Genomic DNA, 25,768 nt, shown 5'->3' with positions numbered 1-25,768 from the left:
ATCATCCACATAAATGATTAAAGCAGTTACCTTATTGTTCTTGTTCTTCTGAAACAATGTATGGTCTGAATTACTTTGCTTGTACCCAAACTTCCTCATTGAAGACGCAAATCTTCCAAACCAAGCTCGAGGAGACTGCTTTAATCCGCATAATGCCTTTTTTAATTTGCACACCATTCCTGCTTTCTCTAAAACACCCGATGGAAGATCCATGTATACATCCTCCTCCAACTTTCCGTGTAAGAATGCATTTTTTACATCGTATTGCAACAAGGGCCAGTCAAGAATAGCAGCCACAGATAATAATATACGTACCGTATTGATTTTTGCTACAGGAGCAAAAGTCTCATTGTAATCCACTCCATGCCTTTGGGTGTAACCTTTGGCAACCAGTCTAGCTTTGTATCTTTCTACTGATCCGTCTGCTTTATGTTTAACAGTGAAGACCCATCGACATCCAACTGTCCTCTTCCCTTGAGGTAGCTGAACTATATCCCATGTTTCATTCTTTTGTAATGCTCTCATCTCTTCTGCCATTGCTTCAGTCCATTTAGTGTCTGCTAATGCCTCTTGCATCAGTCTTGGGATAAATACAGCAGATACTTGATAGAGAAATGACTCATATGACTTGGGTACTCTATGGGTTGACACATGGTTGCTAATGGGATACTTGCCTTTGGCATTTAGATCTGCGGAATATTGTGGTTTGGGTATACCACGATTGGCACGAGCAGGTAATTGATATTGGGGCATTTCAAGGGCATGTTCAGGTGCATGTTCGGGTAGCTCAAGATTATGCTCAGGTTCATGTTCAGGTAGCTCTGGGTCGGGTGTATGGTAGGTCATATGGTCTGGTACGTCAGGATTATGTGATGCATGTTCGGGTAATACTGGGTTCATTATATGGTCGGGTAAATCCGGATTATGTGGCTCAAGTGTAGACATGTTATTGGAAGGAGAAAGATTAGACAAAACATCATGAGTTTCAGTAAATACCTCATTTGGAGCCTCAGGTGAGTGATGGTGCTGTGGAGAGAGAGGGGAGTTTACAGGTACATACTTGGTAGGTGGTTGTGGATTTTCAGATCCCATAACAGTAAGCCAATCCGAACATGTATTCTCTTCTATACCATTCTCCCCCTGAAGAGAAGACGTAGGAGGATGAAAATAGGAGAGGTCCTCATGAAAGGTAACATCCATAGTAACATACATCTTCTTAGTAGGTGGATGATAGCAACGATACCCTTTCTGATAAGAGGCATACCCTACAAACACACACTTAACAGCACAAGGATCGAGTTTACTCCGGTGATGAGAGTAAACATGGACAAATGCAACACAACCAAAAACCTTAGGAGGGAGATTAGGAACAGGTGGCATAGTTGGCATATGGGTAGTAAGGACTTGAAGAGGTGTCTGATATTGAAGGACACTTGAAGGAACCCGATTGATCACATACATAGCAGTCATTAATGCATCACCCCACATATACTTAGGAACATTTTTTTCAAATAAAAGGGCACGAGTAACTTCTAGAAGTTGGCGATTCCGTCGCTCGGCAATACCATTTTGCTGTGGCGTATAGGGACAAGTAGTCTGATGAATAACACCATGTGACTGAAAGAATGCACGCAAACTATCATTCACATATTCACATCCATTGTTCGAGCGTAGGACCTGAATAGTAGTGTTAAACTGAGTCTGAACCATAGCAAAAAATTGTTTAACAATACCAGCAACATCACTCTTGTTTTTAAGCAAATACACCCATGTAATACGAGAGCAATCATCAATGAAAGTAATAAACCACCGCATACCCCCGGAAGTAGGGTGTTGGGAAGGACCCCAGACGTCAGAGTGAATCAATGTAAAAGGTCTTATTGCTTTAGAATCACTCAAGGGAAAAACAATACGATGGCTTTTAGCCAACACACAAGTTTCACAATGCTTAAATATATGACCAGTAGACTTAAATAAAGTAGGAAAAAGATGTTCCAAATAATGAAATGACGGATGTCCCAATCGTTGGTGCCATAACCAAATCAACTTCTCATTATCCAGCACAAGTTTACTAGCCCAATTTGCCACAATTTCTGAATTTGAGCTGCTGAAGTACCACAAATCCCCTCTCTTAAAACCACGCCTCGTCTCCACCTGAGTTTGAAGGTCCTAAAAAACACAATATTTTGGAAAAAAATGGCAAGAATAGGTAGTCATAAGTTTCGAAACAGATAGTAAATCATGTTCTAATGAGGGAACAAGAAGGACATTAGGTAGACTAATAGTTGGGGTAAGCTGAATAGTTCCAATGCCAGTAACCGAAGCTGTTTGGCCATTAGCAGTGGTGACAAAAATTTTGGATGGATTGGTGGTAAAGGTGGTAAATTTATGAGGATCATTAGTCATATGGTCTGTTGCTCCAATATCAACTATCCATGTATTATCACAAGCAGAGGCAAAAGTACATAAAGCATAACTAAATTTACCTGGCACGACATCCTCTTCATTAGCAGGGGTAGTAGTAGTGACAAGAGACACTCGACCTCCTCCCTTTTTCGCAATTAGTTCATCTGCCCAGTCAGGTCTTCCATGGACTTTCCAGCACTTGTCAACAGTATGATTTTTACCACAATAGGAACACTCCTGATCTCCACCTTTAATAGGTACACTTGGTTTCAAAACTTCTTTGGTCGTAGAAGCCTTAGGAGTAGTATTAGGCTTGGAAAAATTTTGGGGTCGTGTGGATGGAGATCGATATGGCCCTAAACCCCCCTTACGTGCAACCATAGCACCCCCACTAGGCAATTCTTCTCTCGACATAGTAGCTTGACAAAGATCTTCATCACAGACCATAGCATAAGTGGACAAGACATCAGGAAGGGGGTCAGACCGAAGTACATAGGCACGGGCTGAATCAAGGTAAGAATCCAATCCGGCCAAAAAAATATAGACACGAAAATTTGTGACAGTAGCAAGATGAGTACAAAGATCAGTTTCATTCTTAATCTGAGGAGGATTAATGGCATCAAGTTCCTGCCATATTGTCTGCAACTCTTCATAGTAGGCTTCCAAAGATCTACCATCTTGTTTAATATTGACAAATTTTCGGGTTAGTTCATAAATCTTGGAAGAGTTATTACTTACAGAATAAGTCTTCTCCAAAGCGCTCCAAATAGCGGCAGCAGTAGGTAGGCGATCAAAGAGAGCCCTGACATGTTTTTCCATAGCATTAAGGAGCCATGTTTGGACAGTACAATTTTCTTCTTCCCATGTCTCACAGGCAGCAGCGTCAGTTGAGGCAGGAGCCTTTTTTGTGCCAGTGATAAAGCCAAGTTTTTTTCTTGCTAGCAATGGACATGCGAGCAGCACGAGCCCAAGAATCATAGTTAGCTCTTCCAGTCAGCTTCTCAGGAGCAATCATAAAGTTATCAGACCTATCAGTAGCCATGAGGATTTTTTTTTTATTATTTAGGAATTGTAGAAAGAAGGCAAGGCAGTCAAGCAAGGAACAGAGAAAGTACAGGGCAGTAGGCAGCGGAATATTGACAAGGTAGTCACAAGGAAGAAGATAGGAGAATCAATTAGGATTTAGAATCGTTTCTGCTTCGATACCATGACAAACAGTGGGTGTAATATTCTGTATATTTCATCTACCTCAATATGAGGTTATATATATCGTTTACAAGAGAAGGTCAAAGATACCTAATTACAACATTTCCTAATTAGAAAACTAATTACAACAATTATAGGGATACTAATTACTAATTACAATATGGCTTGATTACTTGCCTAAATACAATCAAGTCAATGACTATAACTCACGCCAACAATACCCTCTCCTCAACACCTCTCATCTTTAACTTCCTTAGTATCCACTGCTCCGACAAGTGCATCAAACACATGTTATGCCAACTATTACAAAAACGACCTTCTTGAATTTCTCACCGTTGGCCATTTAAGATTTGCGTATAGGCCTCCATGGTTACTCTGTTTGACAAGTACATATAATTCAATACAAATTAACTTGATTAATATTACTTTCTGGAAACAAAATTTGCTGTAAACAACAACAAAAACGGAATTAATATTACTCATGAAAAAGGCAGCATAATAAAAGTATCTAACCATTCAAAAAGGGTCTTGTAACTTCTTCTTTTTTTAAGATTGTTAAAAAAATCATGTCAAATCGAATCGATCGTCAAACCGATCGATTGGTTTATTATTGTTAAGCATATGTTAGTGAGGATTTATTGAATAATTGAAAAAACCGATCAAACCGTCAATAACAAACCGATTGATCGATTAAATTTATGTGAAAAGAAAAACCGAAATCGACTGTAGATACTCATGCTTGTTTTTTTTTTTGTGCACATAAGTCCCCTTTAATCGCTTTTTCCATTTTCTTATTCTGGCTAAAGAAGCCTGAAATATGAAGTATATCCAAAGACACACTAACATCAATTACAGATAACAGATCGTTGGGGTCCAACTCCATTTGATGTGGGTTGCAGACAACTCAAAAGCCAATTTTGTTTGGAATTGGTTGTCTATGTATTAGTTAAGTAAAACATATAGTAATCTTAGGTAATCCATATAGTGTAGCCCATGTCTCTTAAACAAAATTTTAAATTGTTTTAACTCTTAAAATACATGTTAGATGAATTTTATCGGGTCGATCCTAATTCCATTGTTTTTTCAATGGAATTTCAAAAACAATGGATTCAGAACTAAAACAATGAATTCTAGACTCTGCTTTAAGAAACAATAGAATCTATATTAAAACAATGAATTTTGGGATAAAATAGTAGAATAAATCTATTCTATTGATTAATCAATTGAATACATCTGTTGGACTATCATGGGTTACCCAACTGATGGGTTACATGTCATTTTAGTAAAACATAACTTAGAGCAGATAGTGCCTTTAAATCACAACTTTGAAGGTAGTTTAAAAGTTCTAATAAGCTCCAAAAAAATAAACTCTAAATTAAAGTTTATTTTGGAGCTTATGTTTGTTTTTCTTTTTCTTTTTCTTTTTTTGAAAAGGTTGGTAGACCAAATATATTCAAATTAAAGATTATTTTAGAGCTTATGTTTATTTCTTTTTTCTTTCTTTTTTCTATTTTTTTATTAAGATAACATTATATATGATATATAAATTAATTTTTTATATAAAGATATCTTGTAATTTATGTCTAAACATAAAACTAAGATTAATAACAAGAAAAATTTAAAGAAAATAAAAAATCATAAAATAACCACTATAATGATTTATATCGTTCTTAATGTATTGTGTAGTTTTTATTCTATATGTTAAACTAAAAGAAAAATAAACTTTCTTATCATTTATCAGCTAACGTCAGTTATAAACTTCCCCAAACAACTGACAGCTTATAAGCTAGCTTTTTTTTATGCAGCTTATAAGCTAGCTTAACCCCCAGCTTCAATCAATCAACACAAAGACGATTAACCCCCAGTTGAGGGTTAATAGAACAATATACTGCAGGGCCTATACTGGCTCAATTTGAGCCACCAAATAAATATTTAAAAAATTATCAATGTAATATTTATGGTGTTTAGATCATCAGCATATATTTTTTTAATAAAAAATTCAGTTTGTTGACAAAAAGATTGATTCAATTGTCTACTACAGGGACTGAACCCCGCCTTTGTGAATCGCTGGTAATCCCAATTCATGAATCTGGCGTTTGTAAGATCATTTTGTGTCTCATCCATCACCAACAACTGTTTGAGATAAGAAAAGGAGATAAAAAGGAGATAAGGAGGCGAATGAAGAATCGTAATCGGCAACAACAACGTTAGTGCTTTTTTGTTTAATTTAATTCATACAATAATCCACGTGGCAAGCATATATTTAAAACAAAAGATAACTTGGCGTAACCAAGACGGAGCTTTACCTTCTCTCACTCTCCGTTTTTATTTATATATATATGTTATGGATAGATGAGATGGATGAAAAAAAAATGTTTGTAAATGAAACTATGATTATTTATTAACGAAGACTGCGAATAGCATGAAACATACAAACATTGTTGGCCACCACTTGGAACTTTTAAGGACAAAGTTCAATCGAGGAGCCGATTTTGGTAAGTGGATTAAGTTGACTTTTGTGTTTTGGTAGACACTAATCATACAAACAACATAAAAGACGCCATTAGTAGTTTGCACGCACACCCTCCCATGTGACAAAAACGGTTGAAACCTGAGTAGGCTTGCACTTGGTTTCCCCCAAGAGGGCTGTACATAATTTAACTAATTAATTACTACAAAATAAAACAACTGCATAATTAAACTGTAATTCAGTGCATAAGGCTATGACAAGCGGACTCTCTCTTTTGACCAGTGGTTGTATTTTGGAAGCACCGAAACGAGGGTCGTCCAGGGAGGAGAAGAATATAGAGTATTGTACTATGGTTTCTGAAATTTGAGGTATTCTACACGTGGCGAAATTTGGTTGGTTCTTTGGGATAAGAAGAAGGAAATTGCCGCGCATGTGATGGATCTGTACTTAATCAAATTTCCTTCTTCTTTGGGATGAGAAGAAGAATTAGCGGCTTTTATTGAACGTGGAATATGGTTTGATGGATCTGGACTGATGTCTAAATGATATATATCCAAAATATCCTGTTCTTGGTCATTGGGAGCTTGACGTATGTGTTTGGTTTTCAAACTATATCCAGTTGTTAAGCAATTGGTCATTCGGTGCAACTTAATTTAGTTAAGTACTAATTGTTGAAAATTGAAATAATACCCACAATCTTTAAAACATTTGACCTATAAATAACATAAATATAGATCTTACCAAAAAAAAAAAAAAAAACAATAGCCAAATGTTTAACATGGCATAAATTTGAGAATGAGAGATAGTTTGATTGGTCAAGTTGTCTGTCCAGGAACTTGAAGTTCATGGTTCTATTCCCCCAGGGGGTTTGAGATTTGGATAATTTTTCATCCGCTGTGATGACCTTTATACCCTTCAGACATAGCTTAACGTGTGTGTAATATGTGGGTTTTTAAAAAAAAAAAAAGCCTATGGGCCTTTCCAAAAAAAAAAAAACATGGCATAAATTTGCAACCAAGTTCCTCCTTAAAGAAGATACAGACACACAACCCACCTTCCACGTATTGGAAATGGATAAGCTTTCCTCCTTCCATGTGCTCCTCCAAATTCCCAAGTTTCAACACTACCCTATTTTTTAAAAATTTTTATTTCATATTGTAAAAAAATTTGACTTTTAATTATTTTAAATTTTGTTTCCACGCCTGCCACCAAGAGTCAATTCGGAAATTCCGTTCTTCTTCGATTCACGCACAGATTTTCTTTTTCCACAAGCCTTTTTTTTAAAAAAAAAAATGTTATTCTTTTCTTTATTCCTGCCTCCAAACTCCAAAGTCCAAACAATCCCCCTACCGATATAAATACCCCCTCCCTCTATCTTCTTCTCCTCAAACACAGACGATTCCCGAACAGGAAAGGAAAATTCAAGATTGCTACGCACCGTTTCCTTCGTTTTCTCAACGGAAAATGGTTGGGTTGGAGTGCAAACCAGAGATGATCTCACCGAACATGCCAAACAAATTCCCTAAGCTCTCTACCAAAATTCACATCTCCATCCCTCCGGCGGTGTCCTTTCATCCAGTAACGAATCGGTCGCCGGTTGCAGCTTCTGATTCGGCTTGCTCCGCTTACGAGCAGTATCTTCGTCTACCGGAGCTTAGTAAGCTATGGAACTCTAGGCAGTTTTCAGGCTGGGAAAACGAATCGATTCTGAAACCCGCTTTGCATGCTCTGGAGATCACGTTTCGATTAGTTTCCACGGTTTTGTCGGATCCAAGGCCGTACGTGAACCAACGAGAATGGAAGAGACGGCTAGAGTCGCTGGCCTCTAGTCAGGTTGAGTTCATCGCGATCCTCTGTGAGGAAGACGAAGACAACAGCGAGACACGTGGAAACAAGCCGATCGCCGATCTGAGCTCTTCCACCGGAGTATTGGCTCGCGACGGGAGCTCGGCCGAGGTATGGAAGATTTCAGGTGACGCCGTTGTGGTCAACCGGACATGCGAAGCCAGCCTCCTCCCTCGCCTCACCACGTGGCAAAAGTCAGAGGGCATAGCCCAGAAGATCCTCTACTCCATCGAAAGCGAGTTCCGCCGGTGTCGGTATACTCTAGGCCTCGGCGAACCTAACCTCACCGGCAAGCCAAACCTCGAGTACGACGCCGTTTGTAGGCCAAACGAGCTTCACGCTCTCAAAAGGAGCCCGTACGATTTGGATAACCACGAAAACCAGACTCTATACACAACGCACCAGATAATGGAATCGTGGATCCACACAGCGCAACAACTAATCAAACGCACCGTTTCGAGGATCGAGAGCAAGAAATTCGATCAAGCATCAAGTGACTGTTACTTGCTGGAACGGATATGGAAGCTTCTCGAAGAAATTCAGGACCTCCATCTTCTAATGGATCCGGATGATTTTCTGAAGCTGAAGAGCCAGTTGGCGATCAAATCGGTAAACGAAACGGAGGCGTTTTGTTTCAGATCGAGAGGACTCGTGGAGATAACAAAAGCATGCAAGGAATTGAAGCACAAGGTACCGGATATTCTAGGCGTTGAGGTGGACCTCAAAGGTGGGCCCAGGATACAGGAGGCGGCGATGAGATTGTACAGTGATAAGAGGGATGCGAACAAGATTCATCTGCTACAAGCGTTGCAGGGGATAGAGGCCGCATTGAAGCGGTTCTTCTTCGCGTACAAGCAGGTGCTGGTGGTGGTAATGGGGAGTTTGGAGGCGAAAGGAAACCGAGTTTTCACGAGTTCAGACTCGCGCGACTCGCTGAGTCAGATATTCCTGGAACCCACTTATTACCCGAGTTTGGATGCTGCGAAGACGTTCTTGGGAGAGTTTTGGGGTGGACGATTCTGTCGCGAGTAGAAGTTGGGCTCGGTATTTGACTGAGTTAGTAGAACTCATAGAGGATTATTCATACTTGGCGGATTGAAATATAAGGCTTTTTATATTGTCATTTTTGCTAAATTTTGTTTAATTTGTATGCATATTTGTTATAATAAATCATGTGCACATTTACTTGGAATATCTGGGCATGGAAACGTGTTTGATGCATTACCAATTTCAATTGTGAATCATCCACCAATCACGTGGCTTCACATTCTTGTTGGGTCCGCTTGATGATGGATGGCATGTGTAAATTGTCAAGAAGGTTTGGATAAAGGAGTTATTGTCGCCGTACATAGAGAGGGCAACCCAATCCAACCAAGCAGGCAGAGACGTGATGGAGGATGGCGAAATCAATGGCTTTATGCCGTTGTTGTTGAAACTAGTGACTGGGGCCATCCATGCCGTGATAAATGGGATGGGAGCCGTGTCATGTGAGTGCGACACTGTAACCGATAGATTCAAGGGTACAGCTTGTTTCTAAATTCGGCCCAACTAAGATGTTCCGTGTGAGTAAGCTGGGGCTCTTGATCAGTCCCTTGTCTTTGAGTAGCAGCCCTTGCTTGATTTTTCTGGTGAGATGATCATAATCTTTTTTTGATCTCGGTGACTTTGTGGTCGAGTTTGGTAATCCATATTAGAGTAATCCTCTCTTTTGTTTACTTCGGGAATTTAAGGGATATTCAATTTGAGTTTGGGTTAGTTCTTGGTCGCTCCATGTTTATATGAGTGTTTCCGGTGTTGTGAATTTGTAAGCTCAAGATTGATGCTTTGTTAGATATATTTTTGTGTGATGTGAGTGTGCACGGGGACGAGTAGATTTTGACATCAATGGCATTGTGGGTTCATTGTTATCTCATCTTCTATTCTTTATTTGTTTCTTTATTTTGACCTTTGATGGGTTGCTTTTATCCTTGTTTTTTGATGGGATTGAATTAGAAAGTCAAGTTTCCAAGTTGTGCATGAGTGATGAGGCTAAGAGCCTAAGATTGTTATTCAGTTAGGTTATTCTTTTAGACCTTGAAATCAAAAGCTTTAGCTAATGGATTTTAGTCTAGGTACTCTAAATAGACTTTGCACAAACGCTAGAGATGAACTATTTTTATTAAGAAGGGCAATAAATTGGGGTCAAAACTTCTGTTACTTACCTTAAAAAGGTTGTTTCAATTTCAGTTTTTTTTTTTCATTTCTTAAGTTCTTTGTTATCTATTGGGATGTAAGAAATAAGTTTAGTTTATGAAATTTGAAATTTTGGTTCTTAAAAACATAATCACGAATTCTTAAGCAATAGTCATGTTTCCGTATCTAGACATTTATAATGATGTGTACATGATGTTATTGAATTCACTGGAGAATGCATCATGGATTACATAAGTGAATTTACCAATTATGAGTGAGATAAAAATCTTTTATTATATCAGTCATTTATATATATTTTTAATTTTTAATTTATTGTACATATATAAGTGAACTATATAGTAATATATGGATTATGTTCAATTTGTTGTACAGATTTTCAAGATGAGAGAAGAGTTGATTAAATGGACTGACGATATTGAAAAAATATAGGATTGTGACTATGATAATATCATCTAATGTGGATGGTGTGACCAAAAAAAAGGTCGAATTTTGTTTGTTGTGAAAGAAGATGGCATCATATGAGTGATGGAAGACAAAACAATGTTGCAAATAATAAGAATGAAAGAATTACATGATCTAAGAAGTGTATTTGTCCTTTTTAGATTGAGAGTAGAGACATCAATTTATGATCACGGTTGGATGTTAATTGTAGTTTGTGGAATTCACAGTCATACTGCAATAAAATACTTTGAAGGTCATTTATTTGTTGGTAGATTAAATAGAGAAGAGGTTGCATTGGTGGTTGATATGTCAAAGAGTTTGGCTCGATCTAAAGATATTTTAACAATGTTGAAAGATGGTGACCCACTTAATTCTGCTACATTGAGGACAATATACAATGTTAGGCAAAGGAATTGAAAATGTTTATATCGTTGGTAACACTAGAGAGGATCAACACTGAGTCAAAATGAGCTGAACATATTGGAGTCGATTCTTCTATGTATGGTTGCCATGTTCGATGAACACATGGATTACTAGGTGCTCATGAACCAGATGAGTATAAAAGTTATGGTCGACCTATCCCATTTGATTGCATCGATGCACACTAAAAGAAATTACATATGATTCTTAAGAGTAAACATCCTAAACTGACGACACAACCTGTGGTGGACTTAATTTATCAGTGTTTCAATGAGTTTGATGATGATGCATCTAGATTGTATTTCTTAAGGCAGCTGAACTAAGGAGTAATTCCTGATACCACTTCATTTCAAGAGCTAGATATAAAAATTAAGAATCGAGATATCGACCAAAAATACATGTCAATTGGAGTACCAAAAGAGACCTTTCAGCTTTTGTTTATGTTGAATTGCAACAGAACATTAATAAACTAGTGTTGAATTCAAATTTCATTTCAGGTACAAAACATAGGGTGACAAAGCCCTCACAAGAAAAGAAACATGAAAAAGTGGTGATGCCCAAAAAGATATTAAATTTAATCGTGTATCTAACTTTTTTATATCGTATAAATATTAACATAATGATTTTATTTACAAATGCATATTACTTGCAAACTACTAGTTTCTTTCATGCATAGTTTTCAGACTCGAACTGGCTCGCCGGTCGTTTCATATAATCAGACCGTTTCAACATCAACCCGTCAAAACTCTCGAGTTAACTCTTTAAAATCGATGACCCGTGAACCGCACGGTTTGGTGAAAACCCGCTGGTTGTGAAGTTACGATAAGGGCAGCTTTTGTTTTTTTGGTTAGTTGAAAGTTTAGGGGCAAACATGTAATTTTATTTTCAAAAACCCTTACCCAGGCAGATCTGCACCATCCAGTCCCACCCAGTTCGCAACTTCGTCGCTCACAGATGTAAAGCGCGATTTCACGGCTTCACCTCTTGTCTCCAGTTCCACTCCACTCTCTGCCAACAACGCTCTGATGATCGATCAGCTCTGTTCATTGTCTCCGCAGTCAACTCCAATTAGATGCGGTGAAGCTCAGCTCGCTAACTTCTATTCATCTGAGGTTCGATCTTCGTATGTCTTATGTAACATTGTAACCTCTGTTATTGATATTTGATAGTCTTCGATTGAGTATATATAGTTTTGATGGGTAGACTTTTGAATTTCGATTAACTTATAAGTTTTAAGAGTAGTCTTATGTTCTGGCACTTATGTGCAATTGTGCATATGCTTTTGTGTTCATGTTTTCAAGTTGTTGGATTTTCGAAAATGAACTGAAGAGTAAAGAATTAGTGTTCATGTTTTCATGGTAACGATTCTCCTATAACATTATACTATTTTCTTTTTTATCAGTGTAAATCTTCTAAGTACTTGGGTTGGGTAATCTGTAGTTCTTTAGTTAGTTTAGTGTTCTTGTTGTTGGATTGATCATTGAAGTACTTGACTACCTAGTAATTTGTAGTCTATAGTCTATACTCTGTAGTTTTTTAGTGTTCTTTTTTTCTTTATCTTATTGGAATTTGTTTCGATTTTGTGTAGCAAGGCCTGAAACTAAATTAAGATGACATCTATGCCTGAAGGTTCTTCCCAAAGTGCTGGTGACAGTAACAAAAATGTAAGGGGGAAGACTGATCCAGCGTGGAGGTATTGTAATCAAGTGCAAGAAAGCAATTCCACTGGAAGATCAAAGAGTAAACTAATATGTATGTACTGATTGAAAGAGGTTAAAGGTGGTGGAATCAATCGTTTTAAGATTCATTTAGCTGGAATTGGTGGTTAAGGAGTTGAGAGATGCAAGAAGGTTACTGATGAGGTTCAGAATGAAATGAAGCAAAATATTGAATCTCACGGGAGTAAAAAAAGGAAAGCCCAAGAGCGTTATGATGATCAACATGGAGCTGGTCCTGGTGATGAAAATGAAGAAGTTGATGACGTGGTGTGCAAGAAACGGAAGAATACAAGTGGTGATAATCCTATAAACTCTTACTTCATGTCTAGGACAACTACTGGATCTCAATCAACCATCATAAGTGTCATGCAATCTCAAGAGGCAAAAGAAAAGGTGGATCTTGCCATTGCCAAGTGGATGATAGATGCTTTAATTCCATTCAATGCCACCAACTCTAAACTTTATCAACCGATGGTTGATGCAATCGCAAGTATAGGACTAGGTTATAAAGCTCCTAATATTCATGTTGTTCGAGGTAAATTATTGACTAAAAGTGTTAAAGAGGTGAAAATGTTTGTGAATAGTTTTCACAGTATTTGGAGATCTACTGGATGCACAATCATGTCTGACGGTTGGATAGATCAAAATAATAGAAACTTAATCAATTTCTTAGTGTATTGTCCTAAACGAACAATCTTTTTGAAGTCTGTTGATGCCTCAGAGGCTTCTAAGACCGGTCATAGGCTATTTAAATTGTTCAAGGAAGTTGTGCTTGAAGTGGGGGTGGAAAATGTGGTGCAAGTGGTTACGGATAATGCCTCAAATTATGTTATGGCAGGGAGGCTATTAGAAGGTGAGTTTCCGACATTATCTTGGTCTCCTTGTGCTGCACAGTGCCTTAACTTGATGTTCCAGGATATTGGAAAGCTTGAAGATGTGAGTAATACCGTGAAACATGCTGCTGGGATTACAAAGTACATTTACAATCATTGCTTTGTTTTGAATTTGATGAGGCAGCATACATGTGGCAGAAAAATTATTCGTCCAGCTCCAACTAGGTTTGCTACAAACTTTGTTGCATTACAAAGCATCTTGGCTCAAAAAGATGCATTGCGAGCTATGGTGACATGTAGGGAGTGGACTCAATCATCATATTCAAAGGATCTGAATGGAAGAAGATATGCTAATAATGTCTTGGAATCAAAGTTTTGGAGTGAATGTGCTATTGTTGTACAACTAACTGAACCACTTATGCGTGTGCTTCGTTTGGTTGATGGTGATGATAGACCAGCTATGGGTTATCTGTATAAGAGTATCCATGTAGCAAAAGATGATATGATTAGGAGGTTTCAGTGAAAGAAGAGAATGGTCCAACCATTATTGTCAATTGTAAAGTCTTGGTGGGATAGTCAATTGTACAAGAATCTCCATGCTGCTGGTTTCTGTTTTAATCCTAGTAACCAATACAATATTGAAGAGATGATAAAGCATAGAGACACAGGATCTGGTATCTTGGATGTGATTGAGAAATACTCCTATGGAGATGTGGCTTTGGGTAGCAAGTTGACATCTGAGATGAAGATTTTCGTAGACGCAAAAGGAGATTTTGGGAGAAAGACTGCCATAAATGACCGAGACAAAATGCTTCCTGGTAAAGTTTATTAATCTATTACTATTTTAAAATAATTATATTATTGATAATCTTGTTAATTACTTAATTTTGTTCAATAATGTGCAGCTGAGTGGTGGAGATGCTTTGGAAATTCTGCTCCTAATCTTCAAAAGTTGGCTATGCATGTGTTGAGTCAAACTTGTAGTTCCTCGGGGTGTGAGAGGAATTGAAGTATTTTTGAGCACATTCACTCAAAAAAAAGGAATAGATTGGAGCATCAGAGGCTAAATGATTTGGTTTATGTTCACCATAATTTGAGGGTGCAACAGAGGTACTCAATTAATTTGTAGTTTATGTTCTTTAATAATTTAACGATCTAATTAATATTTTTGTATCTAATTTACTATTTTACATGTGTGGTAGGAATTATTGGAAAGGTCGGAACTATGATCCGATTAATTTTGAAGATTTCACCTCTTATGGTTCGTGGATATTAGAAGATGAACCTCCTCTATTGACCATTGAAGAAGTTGAAGCATTTAGAGGATTGGATGCATCTTTAAGCATCGAAGGTAATTGTTCTAAACTTTCAATATACATATTCTAAGTTTCTAAACATTATCTTGAATATGTGATAAATCTATAATGTTTTTCTAGATGACAACGTGGAGGTCAATTTGGATGAGGATTTTATTGATGATGAAGATGATGATGATGTTTCGCCACAACAACACCGATTGAATGTTGAAATGAGTACCCCATTTTTCACTAAGAATGTTGGTGGAGCAACTCAAGTTACTGAACAAAATAACTAGTGCTTGGTGTTGGTTAATTTATTGTTTATTTGGAATTTTGGATTTGGATTTTAGAACTTTGAAGTTTGAATTTGAACTTTGTGTTTGGACTTCGGAGTTTGGACTTTATTTATTTACAACTTTGTGTTTAGTTCATGAATTATTTAATGAAGTTGGATTTGCTATAGAATTTAAATTTAGTTAAGAATTGTAAAAAATGTAAAGCTAAACATGCAGGTATGCATTTTGGAAGTTAGAAGTTGGAACTTGAAACTTGGAAGAGCTAATCTGGTTACATTCTTGACATGATGCAGGTATGGAGATTCTTGTTGTATAGTATATCACTATATATTTGTATATGTTACATAACTATTAAATTATAAATATGTATTATTTTATTATTTATTAAAAATCCAGGGTTCGACCTCCATCATAACGGTTGAACCTCGGAACCCTTGAACCTTCGGCCTCCACGGTTCGATACGCGGGTCGAGTCTAAAAACTATGCTTTCATGGACTCATTTTATCAAGAAATGCATCAATTCATAAGGGTTTGTGGATACAAAATTGTAGCCGCTCTGGGTTTTTTCTAAAGATGATTGGCATAGGGTAAGATAAGATTTATTAGATGAGCTATTATGACATAGTGACCATTACAGTGACTTGTATGGTGCACATAATCACATACTTAAGTTAAGCTATGCTTTGGACTACTTTCATAATTATCCTCAGCATTATCGTTGGATGACAATGCTTGACGTGAGATATATCATAGATTCATGTTACGACGTTGCGTTGTTTCATTTTTCATTTTATCAATGTCTTACCTTTCTTAGAGAGAGCAATTAATTTCGTAAATGACAATCATTTTGTATAGGTTTGTTCATATTTAAATAGAAAATGACTCTTAATTTTAAAATTTAATAATTATTTATCAAAACTCTAACCCGTATTTTCTTCATAGGTGATCTTGGAACGAGCTCATTGAGTACCACCAATTACAAACAAATGGCACAAATTCTGATTTTCGTGTGCACATGGATGGGAAGAAGCATATACTACAAGTATCAAACATTTTGTCCTCCATTGAATATTGCACTACCAATAGAACAAAATTAAAGAAAAAAATGCTAAGCAGAATTTTAGTTGTTATAATATCTAACGTTAATGTTAATCGAACATAGTGTTAATGTTATATATTGGTCAGTTGTGAAGACTCAACAACGGTGAAGAGACATGTTTTGTGTGGATTCAGAGATAAAGACAGTTCCAGTGACACACGACTTGCAGATCCGAGTTTTTTTATATATAACCTTTTTTTATAAATTAATTAACAGTATTACATATTTTCAAATTAATTTTTAAAATTACATTTGACAGTATTAAAAGTAATGTCATTGCAAATTCGTGGTTTTTTTTATATATAACCTTGTTTTATAAATTAATTAGCAATATAAACGATTTTCAATTTAATTTATAAAATGAAATTTGACACTACTAAGAGCAACGTCATTTGTACTTTCTTTCACAATGACGCTATTAAGAATAACATCATTTGTGTGAGTCTTTTGGGTTAGAAGTTCAATTCATTCCCATCATAAGTTATTGTCAGTTCCATCAACCAGAAGACACACACATAAACTATACATATTAAACAATCATATGAAATGGCAACGGTGGAAGTTATGACATTCAAGTTTGAATTAACTTTGCACAGGACCTTGATTTTAGAAACCTTATCCTAGAAAGAGATGCTCTAGAGATAGCTCAAGTAGTTAATAACAATAGAATCTCCCTATCTCCCTATCTCCATATGGAGATATGCTAGACGAGATTTGCTCCCAACTGTCAAGTTTGGATTGCCAAGTACAATACACACCAAGAAATGGCTATAAACTGGCTAATGCTTTAGCCTCTCTTGGTGTAAATTATAAGTATCTTACCTTTTGGAGGAGGTTTCATCTTTCATGCATTCCCCTTATTTGACTAAATGTACTCGTTTTAAGTAATGAAGTCACTTTACAAAAAAAATGAAAAAGTGGTAATGCTCAAAAAAATATTAAATTTAATCACATATCTATTTTTCTATATCGTATAAATATTAACATAATGATTTTATTTACAAGTACACATTATTCACAAACTACCAGTTTCTTTCATGAACTCATTTTATCAATAAATGCATCAATTCATAAGGGTTAGAGATGTAGCTGTAAATGGCAATTGTGGGGATAGAATTGCACCCGCTTTGGGTTTTTTTTTGAAGATGATTGGCATAGGGTAAGACAAGATTTAGATGAGTATTACAACATAGTGACCATTACAGTGAGTTGTACAGTGCACGTAATCACATGCTTGAGTTAAGCTTTGCTTTTGATTACTTTGATAGTTGTCTCCCGTATTATTGTTGGATGACGATGCTTGACGTGAGATATATCATAGCTTCATGTTATGACGTTGCGTTGTTTCATTTTTCATTCTACCAGTGTTTTACATTTCTTAGAGAGATGGCAATTAGTTTCATAAATGAAAATCATTTTGTACAAGTTTGTTCAGATTTAAATAGAAAATGATGGATCTTCTTTCGAAAGAGAAATTCGAGATCGGGGAGTTTGTGAATAGAAGGAAGGTTCTTTCTCTTCTCCCTTTAAGGAGTAAGGAGTAAATAGTGGGTATGTATTTTTCGTTCAGAAATCTCTTAAAGTCTTATGAGTGTCGGATCTGGAATCAATATGCCCAAGTTATGTCAAATCATTCATACTAATTCATTTTATTGTTTCAAACAGTAACATAATAAACAATACCCTTGTCATATTTCTTATTAGAGCAAATGACATTAAAAAACACAATGTTAAATAACATTCTAATATATGTGAATATTAATATAATATTACTTTTCTTAAACAATAACATGATGATGTTACAGTTTCAAACAATAACATTAACATTAAAAAGCCCACATGAGACCCTAGACAGTGGAATTTGACACAACAAAAAGGATGGGACTAGTGGCATAACAATTAGTCTTGATCACCAAGTCGAAACCAATCATCCGGTCAAATTTCGCAAGATTTTTACAACGTGATATTATTTCAATCCTACTAGTCGAGTTTTTTTAAAAAAATATCATGCCAGTAATCTTACGTCATAAAATGTTACAATTTCAAAACATATGGGGGTTAAGAAAAATAAGTCGAAATATTTAATTGTATAATGTTAATATTCTGAAACAGTAACATTATAATTGTGACAGCTCAGAGACACTTTTTAATGCCTTAGTGTTGTAGCAGACAAAGATGATTGAGATATCGCATAGCTCAACGCGCAAATGCCTAGAGCTAATAAGATTACGATCTCATATCTAAGAAGATTAAGACGAACAAGAAGAAGAATAAAACGAAGAAGATCTGATGGAGATGAACGTGGAGGTGCGATGATGGTAGAGGTCTGAGATGGTGGTGGAGGTGCGACGGTGGCGGTGGTGATGATGGAGGCGAACGATGGCAATGGTGGAGATGGAGACGTCTCAGATCTAGGTATGTTTGAGATACATGTCTATTGAAGATGAATGATTAATATGAGATTATGAAATTATTAATTTTTTAAAAGAAACACTTATGCAGAAAATATACTTATGTTAAAAAAGAGATTTTTAAGTGGAGGTATGTGTCCAATATTTATCGGTACTTGCATGACATTTGCTAAAAGAGAAATTTTATCTACACACCACAAAAGTACTATCTTTACATCACTTTTTTGAATATGATAAGTTTACACAAAAAATTGTAAGTCTATACACAAAATTGTAGTGAAAAGACCAATTTACCCTTAATGTGTAAATATTAGAAAATGTGTCCCATCAGAAAATAAAATTAAAAAGTTTTAAAGAGTAAAAAATCTTTACTAATTTAGAAAGAAAAATCCTTATTTTTCTTATCTTCTTCCAAAACTTTCTTCCCCAATCTTCTTGCATATGATCAAGAGACTGACAAGACGAATGGAAGAGAAAGCAACTCTGACTTTTATTGTAACCAACAAACCAGAATCACTTCAATAAGTAATCAAATTACTTGCTTCAAAAGTGGGTGCACGGGCTAAAGGAAAAGCCAATGCCCTGGATACGACCGGAATTTACTTGGACTTCCAGGGCTTAACGTAATGACTTCGAATTCCAAAAGAAAGAAGAGAATATCAGATTGCCTAGCTTGTAATCGCCATTGACACCGGATCTTGTACCAGTAGAGGTAGTAGTTAGTTTCGTAATCAAATCTGAAGCATAAGGTTTGAATTTCCTGGTAGTAGTTAGTTTTGCAATCAACACCACCACGGCTATGCCAATTGACTCCTCCGCCGCAACTCTCCCATGTCTCACATACTCCAAACTCCGGTGGACGTTGTCCTTCGATGATATCGATTTCTTGTGCGAGTCCCCGAAGGCGGGCATTGAAATTTTTGTTGCATTATTCGATTCATCGTTTAAGTTTCTCTTAAATTAAATATGTAAAAATCCATTTTTAAATTTTTATAAAAAATTAAAAAATTATGTAAAGATAATATTTTTGTGGTGTGTGGATGAATTTTCTCTCACTAAAAAAATACCTTAGCAATGGGCTTACTGTTTGGGCTAGTTAAGCCCAGCCCCAACCTAATCCCAGTCCGAAATCATCGAAGTAAACAAAAAACGTGAACTGTTAACAGCACAGGTCCTAAAACCCTAGATAGCGCTCCATCCATCTTGGTCTTCCTAATCAATCGTTTTCCTCTTCCGGAATCGAGATCAGACTTCAGAGAATGGCGTTGAGCGATAATACGGTGTTACAATTCGCAGCATCATCTGCGACGAACCTATCAGCCAAGGTACACCCTCTTGTGATCTTCAACATCTGCGATTGCTACGTGAGGCGCCCTGACCAGGCCGAGCGAGTCATCGGCACTCTACTTGGCTCGATTCTACCTGATGGAACCGTCGATATCCGCAACTCCTATGCTGTTCCTCACAACGAATCCTCCGACCAGGTTTCACCCTTGGTGTTTTTCTTGTTATGTATGTCTTGTTTTGGAAAAAAAAGTTATGACAATGTGGTAGATTTTCTCACGGATTGGGTTCATTGGTTTTTCATTGTTGCTTGTGCTCATTAGTACTGTAAATTCTTGACTCTTGCTATCTTTTGACCATGAGTGGCCGCGAAATTTGTGCTCCTTTGGGTGTCTGGGTTTAGTGAGAGAATAGTAACTTGTATGTGGTGTATTGCACCTTCTTTAGCAGCTTTTTAGTTATTGGTCTGATATGTTTGGTTGCGGAACTGGTTTGATTGGAAGACAAATTGAGATGAGATTTATAGAATAATTTGTTTTTGCCTTTTGTCTCATTTACGTCTGATTTATAAAACAAAAATAGCAGGGAAATAGTTTTCCCCCGTATCTAGTTGTACAAATGAGCTGCATATCAGGTCTGTACCTTGACAGCTAATGTGTTTGAGGTTTGGGCAAGTGTTTCATATTTTTTAGGGAGCCTGTTGAGTGACTCTCCTGGTCACCAAAGTGTTTTGATTTCTGATTCTGGAACCTTGATCTTATGATTCTTATCTTTGTTTGTGCTTACTTGTGTCCCATATCTTATTTATTTTCAATTTTCCTTACTTCTTTGTAATTATACCTTCTTGATCAACGAGGTCTATTCTTGCTTTTAGTGCTTTCGTCTGATATTTATACTTATTGCAAATATGCATGAAACAAATTGTGAAGGATCCTGTAGAAGCTCCTACAATGTACAAATGATGTTCTAATGATATTATGATAAACCATTTAAATCGAAGTCAAGCTCTACATCAAATGCATTTCCTGAAATCTATTTTAGGCTTTTTTATATTCTTAGAAACAAGTTTGTGTATAAATTACGTACTTCATTTCCTTTTTCGTGAACAACTTATAACAAATTAGTTGCGTCCTCAATTGTTTTAAATTGATGATGAAGCTTGTTATTATTTAAATATCTAAAGGAAAATGTCTCTCTCTCTAACGAGGGTGTTGCTATTAATTTTATGATTTCGAGATATGTTGTTAATTCTCTGAAAATCAACAGGCTTGTATTTCTGACAGTTCATAAGAGGATTATGTATAAAATTGACAAATTTCGCTTGATGCATCTGCAGGTTGCATTGGATATTGATTACCATCATAACATGTTGTTGTCTCACCAAAAAGTAAATCCAAAGGAAGTTATAGTTGGATGGTATAGCTGACCTCTCTCTCTCCCCCCCCCCCCCCCCCATCTCTAAGTTACAGCAAATTGGAATAATCTGATCCATTGGATTCCAATGGTGCTGTCATGATTTGTTTCTAATTGCTAGAGCATTTTCAAAATCTTGCATGATGTTCTTTTATTTCCTCTGCATGATGTTCTTTGTATTGAGTCACGCTAGTTGAATTATTGTCATGTCTCTTTCTATGTTTTCAGGTACTCTACCGGGTTGGGAGTATCTGGCGGTAGTGCATTGATACATGAATTTTACTCCAGAGAAATTCCTAATCCCGTTCACTTAACTGTAGACACTGGATTCAGGAATGGTGACGGTACCATAAAAGCTTATGTTTCGGCCAACTTATCTCTTGGGGACAGGCAGCTTGCAGCACAATTTCAAGAAATCCCTCTCGATCAACGAATGGTTGAAGCTGAGCAAGTTGGATGTATGAATTTTCTTACTTCTTTCTCCCAAGTAAATTTGTTATTAGTCTATCTCCCTCTATAACTCATGCCCTTCCATTTGTGTGCATGGAAATGTCGAGTGCAAATAGGTTGTTGGATTCTTGATCATTGTGGGTTACGTTATATGCTTTGTTAAGTTTAGAAACATATAATTTTTATGTGAGTTTGCAATTTACTTTTATGCATTGTCTGAGACTGGGGGAAGATAGTTTCACAATGATTGCTTTTATTTTCTGGTCTATTGCATTTCTTGCACTTAGGGACCCTCTTTAAGGGGTCTGGGGATTATTTGTTTTAATCAATCAATATGTAGTCTGGACTAATGTGGTGTTTTGAACCTTGGCCCCTGGGGCATGACGATTTTGAGAACTGAAATTAAGATGTTCGTTATTAATTTTTTAAGCGGGAAGGTTATTGTTCCTTACTGCGCATGCCTTGAGAGACGTAGACAAACACAGTGAAGTAGCTTAGTTTGATAAGAAAATTCTCTAAAATCTCTGAACATCTTTCGATTTTCAGGGATTTTTGAATAAACATTGTAATTTATTTATGATCATTTCTACTTTTGGTGTCACACGCACAGGTACGTACAGCAAAGTTCGAAATTGATATATCTTGGGATCATCTGCTTCACCATAGGTGGATGTTATGGTCAATCAATCAGTAGTAGCTTTTCCGTGATAGGAGTTATCAAGAGTTTATCTGATACTACTAAGATGAAGTTATGTAGATAATATTCTTTCTTCAGTACAATGCAGAAATATGATTGGTGGACTTGGCAAATCTGAGAATGGCTGATTCCTTTATCATGCATTTGTGATCTTAAATTATCTTAAACTTTCTTACGGTCTTCTTGGCTTCCTTCCAGGAACAAGCGACTATATTGTTGAAGCAATTATTCTAGGACGTAAATTTTTTTTTCTTGGCGGTTAAATTGCATTACATTATAAAACTCCTATTTTATTTTAGAATCTCTGCTGAGATTATGTTTCGTTTGTTCTTTCTTCATAATATTTTCCCTATTAAAGTTTGCTCTTATATTAAAGTCTTGTACCCTGAATTTTCGGCTGAAGCGAACATTTTCTTATGAACGACATGGAAGTTATGTTTGTAATCTGTTTGTGAAGGTTGTGTTTTTGTTTTATTCCTTTGCAGTTGACATCCTAAAAACGAATATGGTTGACAAACTACCAAGCGATTTGGAAGGAATGGAAGTAACGATGGAACGACTACTAGCTCTGATTAAGGATGTATACAAATATGTTGATGATGTTGTGGTGAGTAAGAGGATACTGCCTTCTCATATCATTTTTATTGTCTTTTGGTCTGATAGGATAATTGCTTTTCATTTCAGGAAGGTCGTGTTGGCCCGGATAATGAAATTGGGCGATTCATATCAGATACTGTTGCCTCCCTTCCTAAGTTGTCTCCTGCTGCTTTTGATAAGCTTGTGAATGACAGCATGCAGGTAAGTTCAGAGTTAAGGGTTGTTTAATATCACGAAGAGTAAAACAAGTTTATCAAATGTAATTAATTTTGTTGTCGGATTGGGTTTGCTTTCAAGCTTCCCTCTTGCTAAGTGGACAGTGATGGTATTGTTCGAGTGTGTGTTTAAAGAGAGTGTGTGATGATGAATATTATATTTTGCCTGAATTTTGCCTTTTGCTGCTACTTGATTTTTTCAGGATCATCTGCTCTTACTGTATTTGTCAAGCATCACCAGGACGCAGCTGAGGTTAGCAGAAAAGTTGAACACTGCTGCTCAGATCCTGTAATTTACAGTCTCTGGATGTGACTGTGTATCGAGACGTTCCTTTTTTGAAAACTTGAACCATTGTTGGCATATCTACCAACTTTGAGAGAACCTAGCATTTTGTCATCGACAAGTTTGTAATATTCATACCTGACTTTGAATAGGAAGACTTATCAATTTATAACATGATTGCTTTTATAGCAGCTTTCAATTTTGGACGGGATTTTTTGGCATCTTGTTCTTCTTACATATCATTCAAGATTTTTGTTCCCATTTGTTGGGGTAACATTTGGTGAAATTTTCGTTGTTACAGTACCTTCTGGTACACAGTATTCACATTCCGAATTTCCTCCTGTTGGATCTTGCCTGGTTTTGCTGGAAGCGGGATTTGGGCGGACAAAATATATTTTGCCCTTTCTTGTGGTTATCGGTGGGTGTTATCGAAGTTCATTCTTCGAACATCTTTTCTTGTAGAAAAATAATCCAAGGGATGGATATCACTTTATTATATCGCAATGTCCCCAGAAGGAGAATGAGAGAGGAGTAGTAATAAATAAGGAGAACTCACAACCCGATTTTTTGAGACTGAGCGAAGACGTTGGGTTTGGAGGAACAAAACCATGTGGGTCTTGGTTTAAAGTGGACAATATTTTAATGTGTTTGGGTTTGTGGGCATTGTAAGTTTATCTAGAATCCAACTCAACTTCTTTGAAGGCGAAAGGTCTTTATCATCCTCAAACACCGCTTATGTATAAAAAATTTTAATGATATGGTGGTTTGAGTTTACTCCCTTTTGGTTAGGGCTTGACTTGTTTTAACAAACACTGAGTTCAAGTTTAGGTAGCTTGAACTTGAACTTGATTTGTTTAGAACAATGTTTTTAAAACCGATCCGGATATCAACCTGGACAAGGGATCGAAGCACTGGTTCACTGGTTCAATCAGTGGGTCATTGATCGAACCACAGGTTCAATTAAAAAATAAAAAATATTATAATTAAATTTAATGCTAAAAAATAAAAATAAAAACCAAAATATGATCATTCCAAAAAAGGCTAAAACAAAAGTAATTAAAGTTTATCTAGTACAATACAATAATACATCCAATGATCCAAAATATCAAATAACTAAGCGAAATAGCCAATACATATGTCAAAGTTCAAATTCAAAGTTCAAAGTTTAGAACTTAAACACAATATATAATTAACAAACAAAACAAATAAACAAGGCATCACATGTCCAATGTCAATTCCAATTTCTAACCCCATGGATTCCAATTAGATGAGATGATGGTCCTTCTCCCACATCTCTAGTCATAACTCTAGCCATATCATAAGTCATACTCATATGATTACCAAAACCTCTATCTTCATTGGTAAAGATACTCCCTCCTCCGACTTCACTTCGGTTGCCACCAATTCCATCATCATCAACCAACTCTTCAAGATTCAAATCATCTACAAATTAATGATATTCAATTAGGATCTCATTAAAAGAGAGAAACAAACATTCAAGAGCTTAGTTATCATCTGTTATAGTGTTTTTTGTTTGAGAACTATAATCTGTTATAGTGTTATACGTTATACTGTTTGTGGTAATATAGTGTTATGTTTATATTGTTATTAGTTTATTAATTTTTTACATTTTACAGGTTATATTTAGTAAAATAAAATTAATAATAATCATATTATTAGTAAATGTCGGTTCAATCGGTTTTCTCTGGGTTTGCATTTTAACGGAATATTGTCCGGTTCAAGTGGTTTTTACCGAATCAAATGCATAAAATGTATTTTTACAAAACCGTGCCGGTTTGATAGCCAGGTCACCGATTTTTCGATCAGACTGACCAACACTGTCCGATTTTTAAAACACTGGTTTAGAAGCTATCAATGAGGGCCTTATACCGTCTAGGACAAAGTTGCTTGAAAACATTTGATTCTTGGTGATTGCTTTTGAAATCTAAATCAAGCACTATCAGAAATCAGTTACTATTTGAAAAAAAAAAAACAAAAACAAAACATACTTCCAGTTTCAGTTACCATTTACCACAACCCAGACCTAGTGGAACCAAAATCAGTTCATGGCTTAGACTTGCATGGGCTAGTAGCAGGCCCAATCATTTGAACACGGGCTTAACCCACCTGATAATAAAGTCCTTAGTCGGCCCAACTTCTAAAGCAGCTCGAAATAAAAAAGAGAAGAACTT

General features: G+C 36.3%; 3 protein-coding genes across 3 annotated transcripts; all 3 read left to right on the top strand.

Moving 5' to 3' along the window:
• Nucleotides 1–7,450: 7,450 nt before the first annotated feature.
• LOC119999540 (nematode resistance protein-like HSPRO2) lies at nt 7,451–9,721 on the top strand. The gene has a single exon (XM_038847164.1). It carries the CDS (start codon nt 7,547–7,549, stop codon nt 8,957–8,959), a length of 1,413 nt encoding a protein of 470 aa, XP_038703092.1. The 5' UTR covers nt 7,451–7,546; the 3' UTR covers nt 8,960–9,721.
• Nucleotides 9,722–12,591: 2,870 nt separating this feature from the next.
• LOC119996190 lies at nt 12,592–14,055 on the top strand. Its single transcript, XM_038842737.1, has 2 exons — nt 12,592–12,721; nt 12,812–14,055. The coding sequence occupies exons 1-2, from the start codon at nt 12,592–12,594 to the stop codon at nt 14,053–14,055; spliced, it is 1,374 nt and encodes a 457-aa protein (XP_038698665.1).
• A 5,841-nt stretch (nt 14,056–19,896) lies between these two features.
• LOC120002036 (eukaryotic translation initiation factor 3 subunit F-like) lies at nt 19,897–23,862 on the top strand. The gene is made up of 6 exons (XM_038850626.1): nt 19,897–20,121; nt 21,258–21,337; nt 21,563–21,792; nt 22,967–23,088; nt 23,166–23,279; nt 23,497–23,862. Exons 1-6 carry the CDS (start codon nt 19,897–19,899, stop codon nt 23,584–23,586), a joined length of 861 nt encoding a protein of 286 aa, XP_038706554.1. The 3' UTR covers nt 23,587–23,862.
• Nucleotides 23,863–25,768: the final 1,906 nt, after the last annotated feature.

The sequence above is a fragment of the Tripterygium wilfordii genome, chromosome 1, assembly GCF_013401445.1.
Source record: "Tripterygium wilfordii isolate XIE 37 chromosome 1, ASM1340144v1, whole genome shotgun sequence".
Taxonomy (NCBI): domain Eukaryota; kingdom Viridiplantae; phylum Streptophyta; class Magnoliopsida; order Celastrales; family Celastraceae; genus Tripterygium; species Tripterygium wilfordii.
Note: the sequence above shows the minus strand (reverse complement) of the source record. Positions and strands in the feature narration are given on the sequence as shown.